This window comes from Spermophilus citellus, assembly GCF_964194105.1.
Source record: "Spermophilus citellus genome assembly, chromosome: 5".
Lineage (NCBI taxonomy): Eukaryota > Metazoa > Chordata > Mammalia > Rodentia > Sciuridae > Spermophilus > Spermophilus citellus.
Genome location: NC_138186.1, coordinates 126,425,572 through 126,450,801, shown reverse-complemented (window position 1 = coordinate 126,450,801; position 25,230 = coordinate 126,425,572). Strand labels below are relative to the sequence as shown.

At 35.2% G+C, this 25,230-nt stretch overlaps 1 protein-coding gene across 1 annotated transcript in view; it reads left to right on the top strand.

Annotated features, from left to right (window-relative positions):
• The window catches only part of MAN1A1 (mannosidase alpha class 1A member 1), a 165,676-nt gene that overhangs the window by 77,358 nt on the left and 63,088 nt on the right, over positions 1-25,230 (top strand). The window contains exon 6 of the mRNA XM_081293716.1: positions 13,396-13,490. Coding sequence (XP_081149842.1) covers positions 13,396-13,490 — 95 coding nt within the window. The remainder of the gene's footprint in view (positions 1-13,395; positions 13,491-25,230) is intronic.

The following is a 25,230-nucleotide window of genomic DNA, read 5'->3' as shown; positions in this document are numbered from 1 at the left end:
AGCACAAAGGCTGGATTGTATGATAAGAGTGTGTTTAGTTTTTGAAGAAACTGCCAAACTGTCTTCCAAAGTGTTGTATCTTTTTACATTCCCCCCAGGAAAGAATGAGAGCTTTTCCTGCTCCATATCCTCACCGATATTTGGTATTGTCAGGGAACATCTTGCCTTTTTCTTGATCTTAGAGGGAGAGTATTATGATTTTTCAAATGTACTGTTTTTCAACCAGCACAAGAACAATGTGTTGATTTTCTCTCAACTTTGGATTCTAATCAGTGATTGATAAATGAAGTTTCACCTGTATGAAAAGGGTTTGGAAATACCTTATGAACCTTTTTAAAAATCTTTGGTTATTTAAATTTTCCAAGTTTCCCAAGGGATCCAGACATCAAGAAATATTTATGTATATCCATTAGTTTACATTTTCTTCCAGTTGATTTCATTATTAAGAACTTCAATGAAAATAAATCTCAAATGTACCTTAAGAAATTTGTACACAAATCTTCACACTTTTAGCTTAGCATAAGCTATTGGTATAGCTTTCACTATTGAAAAAGTTTAACTTTTAAAAAATATTTTAACTTTGACTCATTCTATGCAAGAGTTATTTTACCTGTGGATTATCACAAGTAGATAAAATAACTACTTTACATTGGATGATTCTTTAACAATGGAAACTATTGTGAGCTGATTGGCAACATAGTCTTATGAAGCAGGAAAAATGCTAATAAATGCCGTTCTGGGAACCAATAATTAGATTTTCAATGTGGCGTAAAGTACTCACATTCTTGGCCTCATAAATTTAACCATATCTTTTCACTCTAATGCTATTAAGTGACTTAGAGACATTATTTAACAGTAAAATACACTACTAAACCACAGTGGCAAGCGCATAAAGCCTGGTTATTCAGTGATGACATGCCATTTGTTCAGGAATCGGCTGTCCTGTCCTGTTTGCTCTTAAATATAACAACAAATGGAAGTTGGTTGTTAAAGTGAGGATTCAGCATCACATGGATGTACCTCTTGTGCTATCTGCTAGCTTAAAGATTATTAAAGATTGTTGCTTTGTCCACTGCAGAAATAGCACAATACCTGTGGTACTGTACAAATATTTTGATTACAGTATGTTTTCCGGTTTGTTTACTTCCCCTTCTTCTTGGATTACCAGAATATACTGAGTTCAGTGGTTTCAAACTATGGTTACATCAGAATCCCAGGGAGGGCTTGTTCAAACACAGATTTATAGCTTCTGTTCTCAGAGTTTCTGATCCTATAGATCTGAATAGGGCCAAAAAAAAAAAAATATGTATTTCCTTCAAGTTCCCAGGTGAGACTGACTCTGCTTGTCTGTTGGAGGACCACACTTTGAAAGCCACTGACATAGTACCATAAAACCTCTTCTCTGTATTTAATAGGATTCATGTTTTAAAAAATGAGCTAAAAAAAATAGACATCAGAATTTAGCTCTTGTCATTGTTCAGGATACCATTTCTAATTTACGAGGTCAAGAATTAAATAAAACAGACTGGTAGCACATGCTTGTAATCCCAGTGGCTAGGAAGACTGAGGTAGCCAGCCACAGCAACTTAGTGAAGCCTTGTCTCAAAAGAAAAAAATAAAAAGGGCTGGTGATGTGGCTCAGTGGTTGAATACCCCCTTGGTTCAGTTCCTAGTACCCAAAACAAAAATAAATAAATAAATATAAACAAAAATAATTAAAAAAACATTTCTTATATTAGAGAATATAATAAAGCTCTTTTCCTGAACTAACAAATATCATAACTACTAAATGGAGTATAAAACTATTTTAGATTTCCTTTATATTAGGGAAAATTCCCATTAAATAAATCAAATAGAGAGGCCTATTAAAATCCCTGAAGAATATGTGACACAAATTCCTATCATTAATGTATAATGCACAGATTCTTTTTCCCAGGGTTTTTGGTCACTTGTCAACAGCACTTCCTTAGATTGACTAAAATTAGGGCCTGAGTAAGAGTATCTCACTTATATTCTATTTTATAGCATGAAAATTTTAGTATTTGTATTATTTTTTTAGCCAGTGCTTTGCTAGTAATATTGAAATGGCTTGCCTTCATTTCTTTCTATCGGAGCTATCTATGCTTTTGAATAATCTATGGATTCATTCCTTAGCTACCAAGGGTGATTCCTGTCAGAATGATAACCTTCAATATACTGACCAGTCACAGAAGATTTTATATACATGACGTGTATAAATCATATTGGAGGGATGCGCTTTGCCAAAAGCTATATTTAAAATCTAAAAGAGAACCTTGGTAACTTTCTCTTCAGCTTTGTGTTGTTGCCTTTCTATGTATCTGCAACACCTGTGCCAATTTTAGTTGGTAACACTACTTGGCAGCGAGGATTTCTCTGATTACCTTGTACAGGATTCCCAACAGTATTATGTTGTCTTCATTTTCTTTTTTGAATGAGCCATGTAAGGTATTTCTTGATCTTTTTCTGTGTATCATGAACTAATACAAATATTCCTGTGGATGTTTTTCCACTGTCATGCTTTAAAAGCAAGTATTACTGTGAGTCACTGACCACAGCCGTCTCCTATATTATGTGTTCCACATGTCTTATGCGGCTCGGCATGTAGTCCATAGACACTCAATAAATATTTGTGGAATAAATGAATTGGCATTTTTAAAAGGTCAAAATTATAAAATAGGTCCATCCTTTTTAAAAGTTTATAATTTAGAAAGTTCAAACCATTGAGGGGCTGGGGATGTGGCTCAAGCGGTAGCGCGCTCGCCTGGCATGCGTGCGGCCCGGGTTCGATCCTCAGCACCACATACCAACAAAGATGTTGTGTCCGCCAAATACTAAAAAATAAATATTAAAAATATTCTCTCTCTCTCTCTCCCTCTCTCTCACTCTCTAAAAAAAAAAATTGAAATGTCTACATGTGATAAGGTTTAAAAAAAAGAAAAAAGGAAAACAAAAAAAAATTTGTTAATGCAAGAGTGGCTACAGTGAACAAGATAAATGTTTCCTGTTAGTTATTGTTTATATTTACATTTTAAAGAGGAAATGCCTCCCAAATTATTTCAAGTTAATATTTTCAAAACTCTTCTAATAAAAATATTGAGTTATGTGACATTTTAATATTCTGATGATGATTGATATTAATTCAGGGCATTGTTGTTGAATTATTAATGGTGCTATTAGACTGTAACACTGACCTATTAAAAATATATGCAGTGTTGTCACAAAAGAGGATACATGAAAATATTTTAAGACCTTTTAATTTAAATGAAAAATATTTAAGATGCTTTCAAGAAAGTTAACATAATTCAGGGTCTGTAAGGTCCAGACACACTGATTTATTTACCTTTTGCTTATGGCTACTAACCCTACAGCTATGGTGAATGAGCCAACCAGTGAGTGAGTGAGCGAGTGAATCAGTAAATGTCTTCTGACCAGCAATTGCACTTTCAAACACAAGACCTAAGAAAATTATTATGGTATAGATAAGTAGGTATTGAGATGTTCCTTCTTCAGCTTTTGTGGCTCAGCCAAAATTGACCTGAAACCTGTTTTTGTACTATCAGAACTAAGAAGGGTTTTTGCATTATAAACAATTATTAAAGAAAAATAAATACACAGACATGAGCCAGAGCATGTGATTGGCAAAGCCTATCAAATTTACCATCTAAGACTTTAAACATTAAATATTGACTTTGATATAGAATGTAGCTTATGATGTGGATTAACTTGGTGGAGGTTGATGTAAAATATTAAAAAGTAGAGTATGCATAATTATGCCACTTAAAAATGTGAGCAATACCATTTAGAAGGATGGATGCTTAAGATATTAACAAGTTATATGTGGGTAGACAAGATTAAAAGCATCCTATATTTTTGACCTATCTAATTTTGTAACTTTTCAATAATGAGAATGCATTCATTGTATAATAAGAAAAAATAATATTTTAGTTTTGATATGGAGAAAAATAAGAGAACTTCTCAAAGTTAGCTTTAAGGTACAAAGATATGTTGCTCCATTTTGTGGATGAGGAAACTGAGGCTAACAGATGTTAATTAACTGGGCTAGAAAGATGAAATTAGCATTGTTACCGTATAATCTGTCCAGCAGCAGCATTATTGAAAAATTAAAATGGTTATCCATAGCTGACATAAAATTATGGGCTCTGTGACCTAAGGCAATTTAGAGGTATTAGTTATAATGTATGATAAAGAAGAATTTTTCAGGAACCCAAAATCACCAGCCTGATGGAATTAGGTACATATCAAGTAGGTTTACATTTGCTTAGATAGAATGAAAAGGAATTGCTTATATAGTGCATAAAAAAATTAAAAATTATGTGCACATTAGTATTTACTTTAGAAATTCTCAGACTATTACCGCTTAAAAAAAAGTATTGCTTTTCACAACTGTAGAGTCAATAGTTCAATTCAGACATGTGACACAGAAAGGCACGTGTTCTGAAGCTCATATACCCTTCACTATAAAATTGACCCAGAAGAGACATTTAACTAATCCCCATGCCCTCATGCATACAGCTACTTACATTAGAAGGACAGCAAATAAACAACACTGAGAACTTTATTGTAATAAACTGATAGTTCATAATAGAAGAAATCAGTAGGACTGTAAAAGGCAGACACAAAGAGCTCAATGATTTGGGGGCTACTTAGTGTGTGAACAAAAGCCTCATATCCTTCCATTATTCCCAAGGGAACCACTATCTTAAGCAAAGAATGATGATGGTAACTATAACTGCTCTTTAAGAAAACACCTGTGCATTTAATTGCAGCCATTTTTTGATTTTGGAGAATGATTCCTTAGTCACATATTTAGAAACTGAGGCACCAAGAGGTTTGCATTAGTGTTCAGGATGGTGCACATCATTTAAATGGTGACAGGAAACTAGATCACCTGGTCCCATCACAGGGCCTGCAGATGGTGATGCTGATTCAACATGTCAGGATAACTGTACATCTCAGTAAATCAAAAAGAACAGATAGATATGCTTTAAAAACTGATATAAATTAAAGGATAAACTATAAGTGTTTTTCATGCTCTTCAGAGATGGGATTCACTTAACTGGAAAAATTCTCCAGCATAAAGTGCTTCATAACTCAGAAGGGTCAGGGAGTCACAACATACTTGGGTAGATGAAGCTATCATTTTTTCTTAGTCTTATCTTTTTATTGAACAGATATTTTCAAGCCTGGATTTGATGTATTTCAAATGGATTCTGATGTTTACCTGCAAAAGCAATAGTAAATAGAACAGTCCCTATTTTAACACTATGACATTACATATTAACCTCTATGTAGTGGATTCCACAAATTTTTTTAGGAAGTATAGCTAGGCTAAGTACACATTTTCATAATTCCCTGGTCCTTCAGCAAGCATTATATTTTTTAAACAAAAATAAGATACTTTCCTTTTGATGAGAAATGTAGGGTCAGAAACTATTTGGCCTGCTTACATAATATTAAATGTTATTCATTATATATTGTGTATTTTTTTAAACATCAGTTTGGTGATTTGCTCCATTTTGAAAATCTAAATTGAGATGGAATAAACAGCTTGACAGCCCCTCTTTAGGTGCTGCATAATAGCTTGGGTTTTTATCGTGATTTTATTGTTCTTGCTATACTGTATTATTATTTACTATTCTTGGGAAGGTGTTTTAGGAGTTGGAAAGTAAAAAACAGCACAGTGGTGGCACACATAAGGATGATCTTAAGCTTTGTTACTATGAGGTTTCCTCTCCCTTTTCTGTGCATTTTTAACTTCCCTTTTAAATGCATGTTCGGAGAATGTAACACTGAACCATACTGTTTCCTTTCTCCCTGCCCCCTCCTCATTTATTGCTACCACAAATATATACTTTCTTCTTGAAGAAGTATTTTTTTTTAAAGAGAGAGAATTTTTAAATATTTATTTATTTATTTATTTTTAGTTTTTCGGTGGACACAACATCTTTATTTTACTTTTATGTGGTGCTGAGGATCGAACCCAGCACCCCGTGCATGCCAGGCGAGCGCACTAGCGCTTGAGCCACATCCCCAGCCCAAGAAGTATTTTTATAAAGTACTCTGATTATGTCTCAAGATTTCACTTCTTATGACCAATACACAAACACTAGTTTATTGGTTTGTCATTCACGTATGTTTGTCTCTGACAACTCAAAGAAGTTCCATAACCAAAGAGAACTGCAGCTTTTCTGGCTGTCTCATTTCTCATAACTCTGATGATCCAGAAATCTACTTGTCATAAATGGGAGACACTAAGATAGAAAGTGTGGGGACTTCCATAAGACCCCAGATATGCTCTTTAACCACCCCCTTAGACTTTTCTCCTTTGAATTTAAAGCCATTTTCTTGTTTTACTTAATCTTTATGTTTCTTTTTTGCCATTTTCTAGACCTTATTAATCTAGCTCTCTGCCTGCTATGTATCATGAAAAGCTCTATGCACCTCCTTCTCCCCTGTACTTTATCTCCTGTCTTCCACATTAACCCAAAGTATGTGCACAGATGTGTGCATCCTCACCTCAGATAAGCACATACCTGCCCCCACGTGACTGCTACCTCTTCAATCTTACCTCTCTCCCAAGACACAATGCAGTCTCTCCTTTTATTCATATTGTCATTTTTTGACTGTGAGTTTATGTAGTTTTATATGACTGATTTGTCTTTCTGATTGTGAGCTCCTTTTTCCTCCTGTATCTCTCTTATAGCCCTTACTACTTTGGTAAATATGTAGTAAGTGCTTACTACTCCTCAAAAACATGTCCTATGGAGCAGAAAAATAATTCAGAAAGTATGGTACCTTGGTCCTCATGTCACAAAAGAGGAAAGTTAGAACAGTGAAGTGACCTGTCTTCATTATGGCAGGACTACTAACTAGCAAATGCTGAACTAGAGCCTAGGAGGAGGTGGCAGTGATTGCTATCCAAATGGATAGTGGTGATGTGCCTTCCCTGAACAATAACCTGAAATTCTCCTGAGTATTTCTCCTGATTTTTCAGCTTCCCCTCATACCTGTAATAAAATCCTCCCCACTTTAGAGCTATGGAATGAAATTACAGTCCTTTCTGTGGAAAAATTCAATATCAGAATGCTTTTTTTTTCATTTATTTATCAGCATTTATTCGTTTTTACTATGAGATCGTATAAAAGAAACCTCCTTTTAAAGTTTCACCAGCTGTTAAGTTTTTCATGAGAATAAATATCTTTTAAAAAGCTAGACAGATCTAAAATGCTTACTTGCTAGAACATCCTACATTTAGATTTTTAAATTATATTCCAGAATTTCTTCCTTCATTAAACTTTGTGCTTTCATATATTAAAGAGCCAAGTTTAAGGGACATTCATTGATTCTACTTTGTTGTGACCCATAGTTACTGGCAGGTTATTTCGAATAGACAAGTTGGAGAGTTTTGTGCTTTAATTTTTCAGGAAAATGAATAACACTCTTTCCATCTACTTGCTTGAGGGCTAATTGAATTGTATGAATCACAAGGAAGAAAAATAAAACAATTCACAAAAGCAGTCTTCTAATTAAATGTATAATTTCTAAATGAAGTTTATAATGCAATTTGATAAATGGAAGAAAAATTTTTTTTTATTATAAAAGCTTCACTTTTAGGTATTGATCAGAAATTAAAAGGAAAAATTGGAAAATTAGAAAAAGTCAATGAAAGAAGGATGGGGGCACACACATATAGAGATGACCCACAAGTGAGGGTCCCTCTGGATCAAAGAATTTCATGAATCAGAGATGACAGGAAGCTGCTATTCCCTTGACTATACCTGTCCACAAACCTTTAGACATTTAACTAGGAGAATAGAGTCTCTGAACTTCAGTTTCTTTATCTGTATACCAGGATTATGGAACTAGATAACTTTTGATGTCCCATTGAGGTTTCTACATCATTAATTTTTTTTTACTTTATTTTTATTCTGATATTTAAACCTTTCAAAGTTCCACACGAAATTGAAGACCCCAAGAAGCTTAATATGCACGTATTAGTTGAATGACGAAATTTGACCCTCAGTGAATGATATGTAAGTTATTTTAGTTATTTTCAGCCAAAGATATTTATCATATTTATGGCATCTTGTGCTGAAAGCTTTATGTTTTGAAATGAGTAATAGTAAACTCTGCTTGTATTAATGGGGAATTAGCGTTTGATCTTTTAACAGTGAAATTTTCAACATGAACATTTGAAGAAAGTCTCTGATATTGATTGTGCATTTCAAACTGAAGCAAGTCTGAACTGGAAATGTTTCTTTCCAGAACCATCTGTTTTTATTCATTTCTTCTTTCTTTATTCTTTGCTCTGGCATGTATATTATTCTTGTACAGTGTTCTTCAGGGAACTGTAAACTAGAAAGACAAAGAAAGCCATACATCTTGTTTACAGCCTTGTCCAATCCTATCTGTAAGGATAAAGTAAGAAGATAAATGTTTCTGTTTGACAGATTTTAAATTTTGAAGTTTTTATTGAACAAAAACATTGAACATTGAACAAAAACAGCAATAAGATTGTGATGATGTTACTTAAGTGTAATGAAAAGATATAATGTTGATGTGGTTATTTTGAAATTCTTAACTTTTGACCATAAAAGTTCCTATTCAAAGCTACTTGTTAGTTACATGCTTGAAATATTATTTTAGGAGCTATTTCATCATATCTTACCACCCTTCTTTCAGCAAACTATATTAGTTTTGACTTTTGCTATCAATGTAATCAGAATCTCTATCATGCAAAATATTCTTGGAGATTCTTGTTGGATCATATCTGTCCATCTCAAACTGATTGCTAATTATATATACAAAAGCCCCATTTTATTTTAATACTTTTTTTTAAAAAATAGGCAGAAAATATCTTCTATTATAAGCAGGGATTACATTTTATGAACTTCCATTTTTCATCTTGCCCTCTTAACATAACATCTATCCCACCAAATGAAGGTACCAACAAACTTTGGAGACCAAAATTGACTATTATTTGGGTGGTAAATTAATATTTGCCTTTTTAAAAATTATATTAATAGTGCCTTTTTTCCAGATATACTTTAGTTTTGTGACCCTTGTATACTAGTTTTTCCAGTGATAAATCAAAAGTAGAAATGATCAGCCCTGATTTTTCATTGTACTAGGGAAACTGAGAACTAGAAAAAGAGAAGCAGAAATAGGCTCAGATCTGAGATCAAGGTCCTTAGTCCCATCTCTCTGTCTTCTCTATCATATCCAGCCCCTTGGAAGAAGCACTGAAGTGCCATTTAGTGTGCTTTTTATAATAATGTGCTTTTCAGCACATCATCCAAGATGTGCTAGTTAAAACTTAATTGCCCTTTAGAATGATTTGTGACATGTCGCCTTCATTCTTTTAGCAATATTAATCCTACAAGTTAATTTTATTACACACACATTATTTTAGGTAGAAAGATGTTCTCTTTTAGAATCTGGAATACTCCTCCAGGTAATGTCTCTTCAAGTCTCAGGAGGAGATAACAAATCAAAAATTGAGAATTGAAACCAATAGGGGTACGTATATGATTTTATTTAAAGCATCAATGGAATAATTAAAATTTGTATCGAAAATTATCTTGGTAATTGTCCCCTAATGATGCCCAATGTTGAGATTCCAGAATGCTTGAAATAATTATTTGCAGACAACAGCAGCTAGTGGAGTAGGATGGAGCACTTTGCAAACACTATAAGACCAATGGCTTCTCAGAACACTGGCCCAAGCATATTAATCAATCTTTGATGGGTGCATTTATTTATTATATAAACATTTATGGAGTACCAGATACTGTTTTACTGAATACTGGATACATATATAGCAATGAACAAGGAAAAGTGTATGCCCTCATCTTGTTGATATCTAGTGGGTTGTCAAACAGTAAAACAAGTATGCAAATAAGATAATTAGGAGGTGATAAATAATGGAACAGAAGTGAACGGGCAGATATGCTAAGACATAAATAAGGATGCCAACTTTGTGAGTTGTTAGGAAAAGAGCTCTCTTAAAAGGGGTCTTGAAGATAAGAATGAGCCAGGCATGCAAAGAGCCTTGCAGCCAGAGGAGACAGCAAGGTAAACACTCCTGAGAAGTGGCCCTATCTGCTCATTGACAATACAAGTGTCTTCCTACCTACCACTCAGAACACTGTGGTGATATCAATAGATGTAAATTTTAATCTCCGTTGGCTATCTATGCCTAATAGTCAATAAGGGAGAAGTTGAGGTCTTTTTCTGTACTTTGAGAAAGAAAGGAAAATTATCAGGGGGGACACAAGAGAGTAACTAACATATGAAAACATTTAGAGATAAGCGTTTGAAGTTTTCAAATCCTGCCTTGTGATGCCAGCTGTCGATGTGAAGGTTCCCAAAAGCCAAAGATCTTGGCCGGGTGTTGAAAATTGACCCGACCCTTGATGAATGGACAAATTTGGATTGACCAAAAGGAGGCGGTAAAGGGTGTTTCACAATGAGAGGACTGTGTAAATAAAGATGATAAGGTGGACCGAATTTGAAAGAATGCTTGAAACCAGGAAGTCTCAAGAGCACTCTCCAAGGGAACAGAAAGTTCATAGGGAGTGTTGAAAGATCAGTAGAGCACTTTTGACAACAAAGGGAATCATTACAGTTTCTTGAACAAGAAAGTAGTATGGTAAAAAGGAGAACATTTGTACTATTAGATAAAAGTTAATTAAAACTAGAGGAAGAATCCTGAGAGGCTGGGTAAGAGAAGCTTCTTTTCATCTGTTTCATTGTTTCTGGTGATGAGAACATGGCCTTATGCTCATCTCAGAGAGTATGCTGTACACAAGACATGGAGGAGTTGGTGATGACACTTAGTTACTGAAGGGCAATAAGTCAATTGTCAAAATGCCAGCACTTGAGTCCAAGAAACTGAACAAGCAGTTATCAGTGATAGAACTAGGGATGTTTTTCTGGGATATTAAATGATCCATGCAGAACTAGAGCAAAAGTGGAAAGTTGAATCTGGGAATCTAAACAGGTGATGAAAACTGAGGGCTTAGCTCTTGGGAATGAATACTTACCTGGAAGGTGATAAGAGTAGGTGGCAGGGGAAGATGGGGATTAACAGAGTCAGAAAGATAATAAGCACGTGAGTAGGGAGAATGCACCAACACACCAAAACAGCAGTTGTATAAAGCCAATATAAGAAGGAATTTCAGGCAGTAAATAGAGAAAGTTCTTGAGGAAATACCATTATCATTGTCACTGTAAAAATGACAATTAACCTTTTAGAATAATTACTAGGTGTCCCAAGTTTTTTAAATATAATAAAGTATTTATTTATTTCCATAACCTTTAAAAAGAAAATGCTATCATTATCTCCATTTTACAGATGAAGAAACTTAGGCACAGAGATTAAACAATTTGCCCAAGATTACTCAGTTTGAAGAAGTGGAACTAAGATTCAAACACAGGCATTGTGCCTTCAAAGCTTGAGTCCTTAACTCTCATGCCATATGGTAATACCCAAAATGGTGTTTTAATTACATAGTTTAACTTCTATCTTATGTAAGTGTCTTGAAAAGGAGTTAATTAACAGTTTAAAAAGTTGGGTAGAAACCAGGAAGTCAACAGATGGCTGGACAGTGATTGGATAAATCTTTACAGCAGAAGACACCCTGAAATTCTCTAGGGTGAGGCAGAGAAAGGGAAGGAAGAAGAATGTACCCTTTGATCTATTTTTTCTTTCTCCTCTTCTCCCATAATACTATTAGTTGTCGATAAAGGAAATTGTCCACTTTGACAAGAGAAGCGATACTAATTTGTGAGGCGAATGGCACCTCTATTTTATATTTAGCACTTTCTATATATTACAAATATGTGCATCTTTATTTGTGTACAAGGAATGCCAGTTTATTTACATTGATTGTCAAAGTTTTAGACTAAAATTATTTGTTTCTTAACTTTCCTTACAAAATGAGAGTTAGATTCCCAAAACCTAAGTCTAGATAGTAGCCTCAATGTTGGTTTTACTGGATTACCCTCACGGAGTTCAAATCTTGGGTTTTCTCTATTGGGAGGCTCAGGTCTTAGAGCAGGAGCTGTGGACAACCGTGCTGCCCTCTGGAGCAGACAGGCATGCTTTGACAACCACTTTAATCATGTCTTTCTCATTGCCTGAAGAAGGCATTTTCATCCATGCCCTTCAGGGCTCCTACCATCTTTCTCACTTCTCCCTTGTTTGAAGAGAAGGCAGAAAAAAACGTTAAATTCTCAGCCTACCAGGCTCACTAAGGAGTGCACCTGCATGGTACCACAGCTATCACAGGGAGAGATATGGTAGTTCTTCCTTCAGTGAATGAGGTAATGCCTTTCTTTGGACTTTAAACTCTGAATGGTTATGATCTGATCATTTTTTTATACAGCAAAATAATGTCCAATAGAATTGGCAGCTCAGAAACTTTTCTTATTTTTCCACTTAAACAGAATAAAATTCTTAGCATGACTCTTCATGATTTTGGCCCACATTATGGGTAAGGCCCACTCTTATTTGCAAGTATTCCCGTTTGGTCAGGCACACTGCGCTATTCCGTATTTATTCTGCAGTCTTCTGCTTTCCTTCCTCTGTGCTTAGACTGATCCCACAGGGAGACTCTCTCTTCCTATTCGTCTCTCCAAGTCTCTAGCAGTATTGGCCCCAGTTCAATGGTGCATACACTCCTCATGTAATGTTATCTCCACCACACAACCTTGCTGAATTCATCTAAACAAGATAAGATTGCATCTCCAGCTCTCATTTTATCTGTTCTAGATAATTGTGTGCATATATTATCTTCCCTACTACACTGAGGCAGAATCTGTATCTAATTTAACTATGTATTTTCCATATCACCTACCCCTAACAGAAAGTTAAAGCTACAAGCTCTAAGAGAACATATACATACTAGTGATAGTATGTCTTTCTAAAACTTCTCCTTTCTCTATGTCCTAATTAATAACTATGCTGAACTGGGTATAGGAACAGATCTCCTGGTTCTCAGTCCAGTACTTACTCTTTGACAATGGTGCTTCTCCTTCTAATATGCACATTGAAATGTGCTTTAGAAATCCCCATCCAGGAGCCCCAAACCATAAAAATGAAAATCTGGGGAATGGAGCCCACACATCAGTTGTGTTAAGACCTCCACATGATTCTAATATGCAACCAAGACTAAGAACCCTACAGCTTGAAGGCCCCTGGATCATTTTTTGTTTACTAGGTAATTTTATTAATTTGAGAAACTTTTCTTTTTTTTAGATAAGCAATATTTGAAGTAGAAAAGTACTAAACATAATAGATCATTTTGTTTTGCTTGCAACAGTAGCTTACTTAACTGTTTAACTTTTCAGATTTTTCGAAAGAAAGCAGTGGAACTTGGGGTAAAATTGCTACCTGCATTTCATACTCCCTCTGGAATACCTTGGGCATTGCTGAATATGAAAAGGTAAAACTTCATTTTCAACAACATATTTTAAGGGGAAATGGTTGAGATTGTGGACTAATAAAGTAAACACTAGATGGATTAGTACTTGTGTGATTATAGTGACAAATTGACCCCAGTGGGCTCTGTCCTTGTGTTGGAAGCTATAAGCTTTTCTGTGTTCCATAGCCTCAGATGGTTCCATCATGAAGAGCATAGCCCCAACAGGATCATGTAAACCAGGCATGATCTGAGGTTTTCACTATTTCATGGAAAGATCACATCAGTGATACTGTCTCTCTCCATAAATATCAATAGCATCTCACTGTCTTTTAAGTCTTCATGAAATTGTTTCACATCAGAGAAAGCAAATTCCTAAGAGCATTTAGCTACTGGGGATATTACAGAGATAAAACACTTGGAGAAATCAGATTCCCCCAAACAAAGGGGCTGGTAAAACTGACACTTGGAGCACCTGAGACTTTCCTGCACACCGTTGCAAGGAAGAAAGGGGGCTGATTCATTGACCCAGATCAGTCCAACCTCTCATCCTCTTTGGGTGGGGAAACCTGGTATGCCAAGTCCATGAGAATATGGCCCCAAGAAGAAACCTAAATTAAACAACTTTCTAGTGTTCTCCCAGGGAGTTGTTTGGGTTTTCACAATAGTTTAAGCATGTCATTTAAGATTCTTAATTTCTTCCTTTTCATGAATTATTAATGGCTTATGGGCCTCTCTGAGATTACAAGGATGATGGTGAAGATTGCCACTATTATTATCATAAAGTATGGTGGGTTCTTTACACTTATTACCACACAGAAGTTTCACAACAGCCCAGTAAGGTCAATACTGTTGTTATCTCCATTTTATTCATAGGGAACTGGAGTCACAGAGAGATTAAGTAATTTACCTAACATCATACAGTAAGTAAATGGTAGAGCTGTAACACGTATTTAGATGTTTATGTATATACATCAATGCATAAACACAAATGGGTTTCTTAGAAACACAAAAAAAATGAACAGGGTGGTGTGGCAGGATTAATGGACATTTATTCTTAATTATTTTTAGTGACATTCTTTCCTGAAGTTAATTATGAAATTGCTGATTATTTTTTAATAAATAAATCCATGAAAGGCCATGCTTTGTTTTGATTCATCCTGTGCCTTTCTATAAGTGTGTGTTTGTCTGGAGGGTGGACATGTTGAGGCAGAGGGATGGGGAGTCTCCACACCACTGGGCTTCATTAAACTCATATAGTTCTCTGCTCTATAATGTCTCAGGGTCTGCTTTTCTGAATAGGACTCCTAAGGCTTTTTCTTATCAGCTTGAAATCTTTGCATGTTTTGCTTGCAACAGTAGCTTACTTAAGGTAGGACAGAGTCTGAGCTTGGCTTGGAGGCAAGTTGGTGTTTATATGGAGGCCCATACATTTTATATTTGGCTCATCTAGACCTTCTCTATTGCATTCCATATCAACAGACTCTATATTTATTGATAGCATTCTGACCAGAATACCCTTTTCTTATGTAAGGTAACAAAAGCATTGCTCAGTTAACTCACTTTTTCCCCTATCTGCCCTCTGAGAAAAATGATGTGGGTATAGTAGTACCTTAAACTAATTGGTTACCAAGAGACCTGCTTCTAGGTAGAGACCTACTTGAGGTCTGCTTTCAGAGCAGTCATTTAAACTCTCCAGTCTTATTTATAAACTGGAAGGTAGGCTTGTTCAGTAGTTCTTTTGTGGGCTTCACAGACTTTCAGATTCCAATGAAATCTATACCTCATCTCATAAAATACAATTTCCTGAGTATACAGATTTGTCCACAATTTCCAAAAGTTAACAGCATCATGGGTGCCCCCTAGGACCTGAGAACCTCAGGTTTGAATTCCTAGAGTAATGATCAATCTAGGTTCCTGCTGTAGGATTCTGTGGAGCTAATTTCTCTTACTTCCTGGAAGGTAATGAAATCAGATAAAGTCTTACTAAAATTAATAGAGACGGTGTGGGCTAGTTATTTGTATAAGTTGAGTTAGTTATTGTAAGTTGCTGATATTTTATTAGTTCTGACATCTCTTGAAATAGAGATAAGAAACTGGATTACGTTGAAGTATATTTAACTTTACTTAGTGTTTATTTGTAATAGTCAAGTGGATTTTTCCTTAGTGAAATCTATTTTTTAGTGTACTGTCAAGATTTTTTTCAGTACATAAGGAATAATTAACTATTAAATTCTAAATCCTTTATTATTATTCATATCTGTACCTATCAAGATATGAACTGTGGTGTGAAAAATTTTTATAATACTTAAGACTTTATGATTAATTTCAAAGATTGCAGGAAATTTTTATGTGGTGAAAAATAATGGTCGTTTTCATTTATGTATTCTCTGATGTCTTCAAGTTAAACCAGAGGAAATTAGGTAATCCTTGGCAGCTGATATGATATCTTCCTGGCAACTTGAATGAATTTTTTATTATGTGTTTTATTCACCTTTATTCTCGTTTACCAAATAGCAGTGACTTACCCAAATTCACACAATGAGCATTGGCAAGGTTAATAGTAAAGCCCACTAAAATTCTTCCTATTCCTTTGTCCAATCAACTATATTCTTATAATCCAGACACCTTTTATCTGAAAGCCTGATTTATTATATTGAGCTCTTTCCTATAAGGAAATAAAATGATATTTCCTATTTATCCACAGTATTACTTTTCAAGTGTACATAGATGCTATTTTCTCTGAATCTTTGTGTTTTCACAGTCAAGACCTAGGAATGGGAAGGAGGGGGAGTCTTTTCTAGCTTTTGAAAGCTGTCACTAGCAAAAGTTTCAAAGGAGAGGGGGAAAACATGTCTGGCCAAATCGTATGTTCTTAATTACCTTCACAAAATAAGAGAATGTTAGTGGAAGGATGCCCAAGGTGGTGGCATGGAGGGCACTTTTTAGGCTAGAAATATATTCACTGTGAGCTAGCTTTGACTCTCAGCAAGAAAGATGATAGGAGGGACACTGAATATACTGGCTATAATATCATATTCAATTTTTAAAATCATTATAATTTTACCAATACCTGTATTTCAACAAAAATATGAACTTCCTGGTATTATTTGTTCACATACCCCTAATGTTCTGATTTTTCCCTAAAGATAATTAACATCTTTACTTTTTCTGTGTCAAAAACAAGCATTTCTTTGAGTTCCTGGCATGATAACAGTTCTGTTCTAAGTCCTGGGAAGATTTTCTCTTTCTCTTCACTTTGCTCAAAAAGATAACAGGCATGTCCTTTCCCTCAAGGGGTTCACAGCCTAGTTGATAAAGTAGAATATATACTTAATATGTCTTATTTTACATTCACACATGTAATTGACAAATGTAAGGTAGTCTGTTCCAGTAAAAGATAATAAATGCTTACTGGGTTGAATTTAAAACAAGCAGGGGAAGTTTATATGTTTGGAGTCAAAATACCAGTAAGAGGAATTGGACTTCCATATTTGTGCAAACTGAAATTACAGAGAACCTAAATAATGTGTCATATGCTACCTTAGGAACTCTGTCCCAAAATCTGCTCAGAAAAAAATATTTTTATATTTTCTCTTATGCTGAATCTATAATAAATTCTTAATTTAAGAGCATCCATATTAAGTTATAAGTTAACTAGAATTGTGATTTAATAGCAAGTGGTCATTTGGTAGGCGTGGTGTTACAGACAGTATCAACCAGGCAAATATGCCCACTTCACCTGTATAGAATGAAGATGCTTAGGTTATGTAATGTCTCTGCTAAAAGAGAACCATTGCCTTTCTAACAGATTAGATTTTGATATAACTCAATTTCTCTAATGTGAAAATGTCAGAGATTGATGTCTGATCTTGTTACTACTATTAGCAAGAGGCCCTGTGCAGTTTTGTCTCTAACTGCAGAAAAAGTCACCTCTGTGGTTTGTAAAATCAAGCATGTCCCCATTTCCATATTTCCAGGTAATGCAAGCCTGGTGTAAAGGAGACTTAGATTAGATTTTGGACTTTCTAAAGTGTGTTCTTAATTTAAAATAATGTAGTTAATGTTCCCATTATTCATTTCTATCACAAAGCATACAATGTGGGCATTCCTATTAATTATTCTGTCTTTCTTGATAAATGACTTAGTTTTAGCCAGGTACTGTTTTATCACTTGTTCTGTTGTGGTTTTTTCTGAACTGCCACTTGCCTGGTGGTTATATTAAGTTAAGAACTGTCTAGAGAGTATGCTTTCATTGCACATATTGAGGCATGTGCCAGGCCTGGCCTATCTCCATTCAGATTCTCATAAGTCAGCAAAGTGATGAATGAGGCCCATCCCCCTCACCTGTTTTTATTTCCTTCTTGTAAAGTTTTATTTACTGATTATTCTAATTATCTGACAACAATGCATACTGTGTCATTAGTTACACTGAAGCTCATTTTATTATAATTGCAAAGTCCTTTACCTGAACAGGGCTTTATTAAGAGCAGTACATGGCTTTTAATAGTGATAGATTATCCTATGTGAAGTGTACATAGTGTATATATTTTAACAAAAGGTGATAGCCTTCTTATTGGGGTTTGATATCTTGGTGGTATAAAGTGCTAAAATAATAAATTATAGTAGTTTGTTTTTTAATTGACACAAACAAGAAGAGCCAGTTTAATGGGTTAAATGTTTTTAAAGTATTTTCCATATATCTACATTAATAAATTTCTACATTATTAAATCTGCTAACCATTTCCAAAGTTTCTTGATTTCAAATTTGAAGGAAATATATGTTTTAAGATGAAACAGAAAGCAATTCCATACTTTCACATCATCGGAATAGTATTAAAATATTAATAAACAAATTTCCTGAGCATAAGTAGATCAAACTGACTTAATGATTTGTTAGTATTCAAGAGGCAAAAAATACTCCTTAATTACCCCAAAAATGTTATACAGCCTGTGATGTAAGTCTGAATGTAAAATCAGAGCCTCAGCTTACAATTTATGTTTTATTTATATATTTCACAGATCTGTTAAGAATTCAAAGATAAGTTTACCAACTCAAAAAAGTAAAAAGAGAAGTTATAGTCTTGCCACTATCTTAAGCTAAACTTTTCATGGGTTCTTTTACCTCTGGAATTCTTTTATCCTCTGAATTAGACATTTTGTTATATTGGATTTCCCTCTTTTGTTTATTTTTTTTTTCATTTGTACTTTTTCTGGAAATGGTAATCAATCATACTTTACATTTCAAAAATGACAGGCCAGAGTTATTAATATCAGACCTTTGAACAGTTATTACTGTTTCCTCTCAAGGTTCAGTTTTGTTCACCCCATTACTGCCGCAGTATTCAGGCCACAATTAGTGGAAAATGAGTCAGGTTTAATTAGGAAAAGCTTGCTAATAGGGGAGGTGGCCAGACACTCATCCTAAAGACCATTTCAAAGAATTCAGTAACTGAAAGGATTTTTTATGGGGAGAGAAAAAAGCAGGAAAGTGAGTCAGCTGAACAGGTGTGAATTGGGCTGCAGATATTCAAAGGTGTTTTCCTTTCTCTTAGTAGGGCAGTCCTGTAAGTTTGCCCTTAGTAGGGCAACCTTCTGCTCATGAGCCAGTTTATAAGCATTTAAAGGAACCATGGTATTTTCATGCAAGTTAAACATTGTTCTTTGTGATTATCAAATACTTTGATGTTATTTGAAGACCACCAGGTGTTCCAGGTTCTGAAAAACTAAAGATCACTGACTAGGAGGTCCAGGAGACTAATGTTTTTTTTTTTCTCTTCGGCCCTTTTTACTAGACTAGTTGACTCTAGTAGTTAATATGTCAGCCTCTCAAAGTGGGGATGTCTTTTAAAGATAAGCTTTTTGTGGGCTGGGGTTGTGGCTCAGTGGTAGAGCGCTCGCCGGAGGCCCTGGGTTCAATCCTCAGCACCACATAAAATAAATAAATAAGTGAAATAAAGGTATAAAAAAAAAGATAAACTTTTTGTCCTGTCAAAGTTGCAATGCTGAGCAAAGGGAAAAACAGAATAACTTTACAAGGGGGAATTTTCAAAATCTCAAGTAGGGTAGTGTTAAAAACAAAATGGTACAGACATTACTGTTGCGATATTATCATAGTTAAAGCTCTACTTATTAACACTGTCAGTATAAATTTCAACCATGGATAATTGACTATCAGAGTTTGCCTTCTCATAGTGAAGCTAAAACAACAGCAATATGGCATCTATCCTGATGACCTCACAAGGCTTTGTTGAAAATGTAATTGAATAATACCTTGAAAAAAACATTGTAGAGTGTCGGGAAATAAATGCATGTTGAGTTTATTCTTAACTTATGGTCTTATTGTCAATATTTGACTATAAAATAGTCATATACAGATATGGCCCGTGAAAATGAAGGAGTTAAGGACGTGCCATCTCAAAACATGCCACATTATTATATTGGTTATTTCAAGCTGAAATCACCCAAAGAACTGTAACTGCACAAGGGCCATTTGACCTGTTCTTTCCTACATGCAGATTCTTTTGAGAAGATATGCCCTGCCCTTGCAGGCAAGAAAATAACCTGCATCACAAAGAGACTGGCAATCTGAATAAATAAGCTCTTTGGAATAACCTGATATATCATTCACCCAATATATCTGTCAGTGACATCCCTAGAATTTACTGCCCTCATCCAGTGATCCTTGTATCCTATTATTACTTCACAAATTCGTTGGTCCCTGTTTAAAAAGTATGAAAGTATCTTGCTTTGGTCATTGTGCCAGACTTCATGTCATGTGATCCCCATATACATATGAAATCCATAAAACTTGTCCTTGTATGCTTTTCTCCTGTTAATCAGCCTTATATTAATTTGGTTCCTAAGTCCAGCCAGAGAGCTCATATAAGAACTAAGGCAGAGGAGGAAGAGGATCTCTCCTTCCCCTGTAATAAAATTGTAGATTGCTAGAACTAACTTGGTGCTAATGTCCTTTCAGTAGTCTTCAGCTGTTAGGCCATCAATGCCCCTAACCTATTCTCAAGCTGAGTTCTATATTCTTAAGCCAATAAGGGAGATGGTATTGGTAGAACTGACTAGAAATATGGAGTATGTGTCTCCATGAGGTCTGTATAGAATGATGTGGTTTTGTGCTCAAGCTTTTATTGTTTTTCTTTAATTATTATTTTGGATCCAGTATGTAGGGTCAAAACTGAATTTACTCTATAAAATTACATTTACTGGTGAATTATCCATTCTAGAAATTAGAGCTGTGCAATCTATGAGATTTTAAAGTATGTGAGGCAATAAAAGGTTATGTTCTTTTTTAAAGTCCAGCAGGCTAGCTAATGCCTAATTATTATGGTACAAACTCAGTCTGAAGAACTGGGTGCATTCCTGCTATAAACATCCACATAGCCCTATTTTCTTATTCTTAGGCTATGCTGCTTCTACTAAGTGTCTAACCACTATGGTAACTTTACATCAGTTATTTTCAACCTTCCCAGTACTTTGAAATAATGGAGAAATTAAATATATATATATATATGTGTGTGTGTGTGTGTGTGTGTGTGTGTGTATCCATATATATGTATATATATACATATATGTATGTATGTACACACACACACACAAAAAAAATATTGCTGCATTCCTCATCCCTTTTCTTCCAGTCTGTTTTAACTGATTTGGGGGTTGGGTCCTGGTATTTATTTAAAGTGTCCCTGTTATTCACAATTTGCTGATTCCCCCTCAAAAAGGGAGACCCCCAAAGCAGGATCTTTTTCATTCAGTGTCACAAATACAAACACTTGGGACCACTGAGTTCTAACAGCACAAGTTGAGGTAGTGGCCAGAGAATGGAGAAGCAGGAGACCAGTTTCCAGATAAGCTTCTCAACCCACTGGAGATGAAATCATAGATATGGGGCGGGGGAATGAGACAGAAGAACAAGCTAATAAAGCGGAGAAATATTCATGTATTTTCATAGATGGGGATTTTCCAGAGCTCAGGCACAACCCCTTTTTTTTCTCTTTTTATGGTCTCATGCTTCCCATCCTGGTGTGTCACATAGTGTAGAAATTAGATTATAATGATGTGAGAGATTATCTGGTGGTCACTCTCAGCCATCTTAGATCCAACTGGTTCGGTCTAGTCTACTTGAAGGAAAATTTCTGGTCTTCAGGTGTCCTGTCTTCAAAGACAAGCAAGATTAGAAATTCTAATCAAGTAGAGTAGTTCTGCTAGACCAGGTAGGCAGTACACTGGGTAACATCCCAGAGTGTTCCAATATTCAACAAAGGTGAGGATCACAACTTTAGGGTTAGTATTTATATGCCAAGGAGAGCTTCATTTCTTCCTCACCTTTGAAAACTTTCCACCATCCTTGATGGTCAATTTAATTATTGAAATATAACAATATCAGAAAATTAGTTTGTAAATACTCAACTTTAGGAGAACAATGTTTTTCAAACTTGGACAGTATCTGAGAATTTCTGGAGAGCTTGTTGAAACCTATATTACTACATCCTATTCAAAGAGTTTCTGATTTGATCAGGTTTTAGTAAGGTTTTATAGTTGCTCTTCTAATCAGATCCCCACTAATGCAGAAGCCTCTGCTGCTGCTGCTCCAAGACCACACTTTGAGCAGTATTGTAATAAGAAATGACTGAGTCATCAGTATCTATAACCCCAGCTACTCAGGAGGCTAAGGCAGGAAGATTGCAAGTATAGGGCCAGCTGGGGAACTTAGATCCTATCTCAAGCAAAATTTATGAAGAAAAGACAAGACTGAGTCATCTGCGTTCTTTATATCTTATATGTCTTAGCTGCTCAGTGAGGCAGCTAACTCCACTGTTAGGAGGGTGGTACCAGGGTATATTCTTTTGGTCATTAATTATACTTTTGTTAATGACTATGCAAAGTTTCCACTTAAGTTGAAGCAGTTTGTTGCTTCTTCTGAAAAGCCACTAATTCCGAACATTAATTACCTTAAAATAATTTACATGTTCTTTTTTCCCCTTGTACTTCTTTTTTTTTCAACCTAATGAGACTAGAAAACCAACTTTGAGCCATCCTAGCATAAAGAAAACAAAAAGGTATTTTTAATTAAGAACTTGAGGGTAACTGTTTAAAAGCAAAACCATTTCAATAAAGCCATATTTGTGGCTTCAGGCAGAGTAACTTTATTATAAGCAGCAGGGGACCTGGCTCCATAACTTAAGGTACTACAAAAGCCAAAGAAGAGGCAGGGTTTATCTTCCCTCCAGATTAGTAGGAGGAAGCAAAGGCCTCTTCTGAGATCACTTAACCCTCTCACTAAACCTTGGATCACTGTGTCCACCATGCACTCAGCATATTGACCAAACTAAAGGCATTTACTTATTGCACGCAGACAGATAGCAACACTTATTTAAATGCTCTTTGTTATAGCCTCCATTATAAGAGGTAAGCAATGAACGGTTTGAACAGAGAATATTTTGATGTTATTAGTCATGCACTATAATGCAGTTATAGTGAAAAAATTTCAGGATTCCGAAGTAGCTTCCTTGCTTCTTACTTCCCAGGTCATGATTGAAGTTAACACCCAGGTAGATGAGATTTTAAAGTATCTTTTTATTCTATGAAAGAAAAAAACAGACCACATCTGCTTCTAAACACTGGCTCTGGGATTCTCATTTCTTCTGCATCTTGCCCTCTGAATTCCACCTGCACAGACATCTTCTGTGCTTGTGACTGGCAAGGGAAGAAAATTGAAATGTGAATGGAGTGGCCTAGTTAATGGATCCCGCAACCATGAATTAGATATTTTAAAATATTTTTCTACACTTACAGAAGTTCCTATATTTTAAGGGTAAAATGTAGCATATGAATAATAAGTGCAGGAATTTGTCAAAGGTGATGTGCAGATAATTGAAAACCAATCTATCCCAAGAAGGTTACTTAAATCCTTTTTTTAAAAAATTACTGGTGATATGTGGGATGTCTGTTAATGCTACCAGAGTTCTAGACCAGAGGCCCAACTCTTCAGGTCCCAACAAATAAGATCTAGCCACTTGCCCCAAAAACCAAGTGGAAAAAATAATAGTAAAAAGCAGGAAAAGAACTTTAATCATAGTGTATCTATTCTAGAAAGACAAAAGGGACCAGCATTTCCAGCCCTGTCTTCCAGGGATACATCCATGAGCTTCTGAGTTAGATAGATAAAGGGGGAGCCAGTCTTGGTCAGACTGTGATCTGGTTGATCATTCTCTCAGGATTAGTCATCCAAGGCCTCATCTGATACACAAAAGTTGCCATTACCTGGGGTTAGTTTGAACTGAGCACAAGATGTTTATCAATCAGATCTGTTCTTCCTGGAATTCAAGGTGATTGACGAATAGCAAAGAAGAGATACAAAACGGAGGCAGAGACGCCAAATGTTTTATCCTGCTTTTAGTTACCCATTGAACATTTGTAGACCCATGTAAAGAGTCTAAGTTCTTATTACATTAAGAGACCTTCCTCATGCTTCAATTTGGGGCAGATAGAACCTTAGTACAAAGTATATGGGATTGAATTGTTAAGTATGACCACTGCTTTCCCCATCTAGCACTCTTTAAACAGTTAATTCACTAGGAAATTTTTATATAAAAACAATTATAGGTATTTGAATGCAGTGAACTAAGTTTTTAAAATGCACAGAACTAAGATTTTACAGATTCAGCTTTGTTCACTCTATTCACACAATTGGTAGCAAATCAGCCTTAGCAATTTAAAATTTATGCTGTGTACAGAACTTAGATTAGGGACAAGTCAGAACACATAAATTCATATACCGCCTTTGCAGGCCAGCAATGGAATAATCTCTTCAAGGAATTGACTTCCCCAGGTTTTTAATGAGCCAGCAATCAATTTTCCTGTGATTGATCTCAAGACCAGGCTTCTGTTGTTAGTGTGGGGCCAACCTTTCAAATATCTAATTAATAAAATTTAAAAGTTTATGAAGTAGTTTGAATAGATATTTGAAAATCAGCCCAGGTATCAAGGCACTTTACCAGCCCTTATAATTGTTAATCATTGTAAATATTCAACTTAATACATTGAATCTGAGTGGAAGTTGGAAGGTCAATATAAAATATTTAGACTACAGCCAATAATTTTTAAAAGCCTCCCTGTCTCAGTGGTACATTAACCACTCCAGGTTTCTTCCTTGTGCTGTAATAGCTATAGTGGATCTCTTCTGGAAAATGGGATGAACAATAATTGATTGCAGTCTCTTATTAACTGGAGAAGGAAAGTGATGGAGCAGTACTAAGAATTAATTGTAATTTACGAATCTGGAAATTAATGTGCAGCTGGGCATGAGTACAGGCAGTGCAATTTGGTGATTTAGCAATCATGACAAATTATCTTCATCTGTAAGGTGGAGAGTTGTTAGAGTTCCTTTATTCAGTTTTTAGTAGCAGACGCAGCTTCAGGAAGACTTTATATGAATGCTCATGTTGCCCTTTTGTCCTGAAAATGTCAATTGGTACTTAGTATTATTAATTAAATATCACTTTCCCTCTTTGTCATGTCATGCTATAGTTTTTATAGAACATTTGTACAAAACAGTGATTACTGGTAATTGACCTGCATATGTTGAATAATCTTAAAATGCGACTGAGAGTTTAATGTACCTTGTAAATTGAGAGGATTCCAATTAAGTCAAGTTCTTAAGATAATCACTTTCAAAACTAATCAAGTAATAGGACATTAGTAAAGTTCTTATTGACTTAATTGTGACAAATTAATAAACAGATCC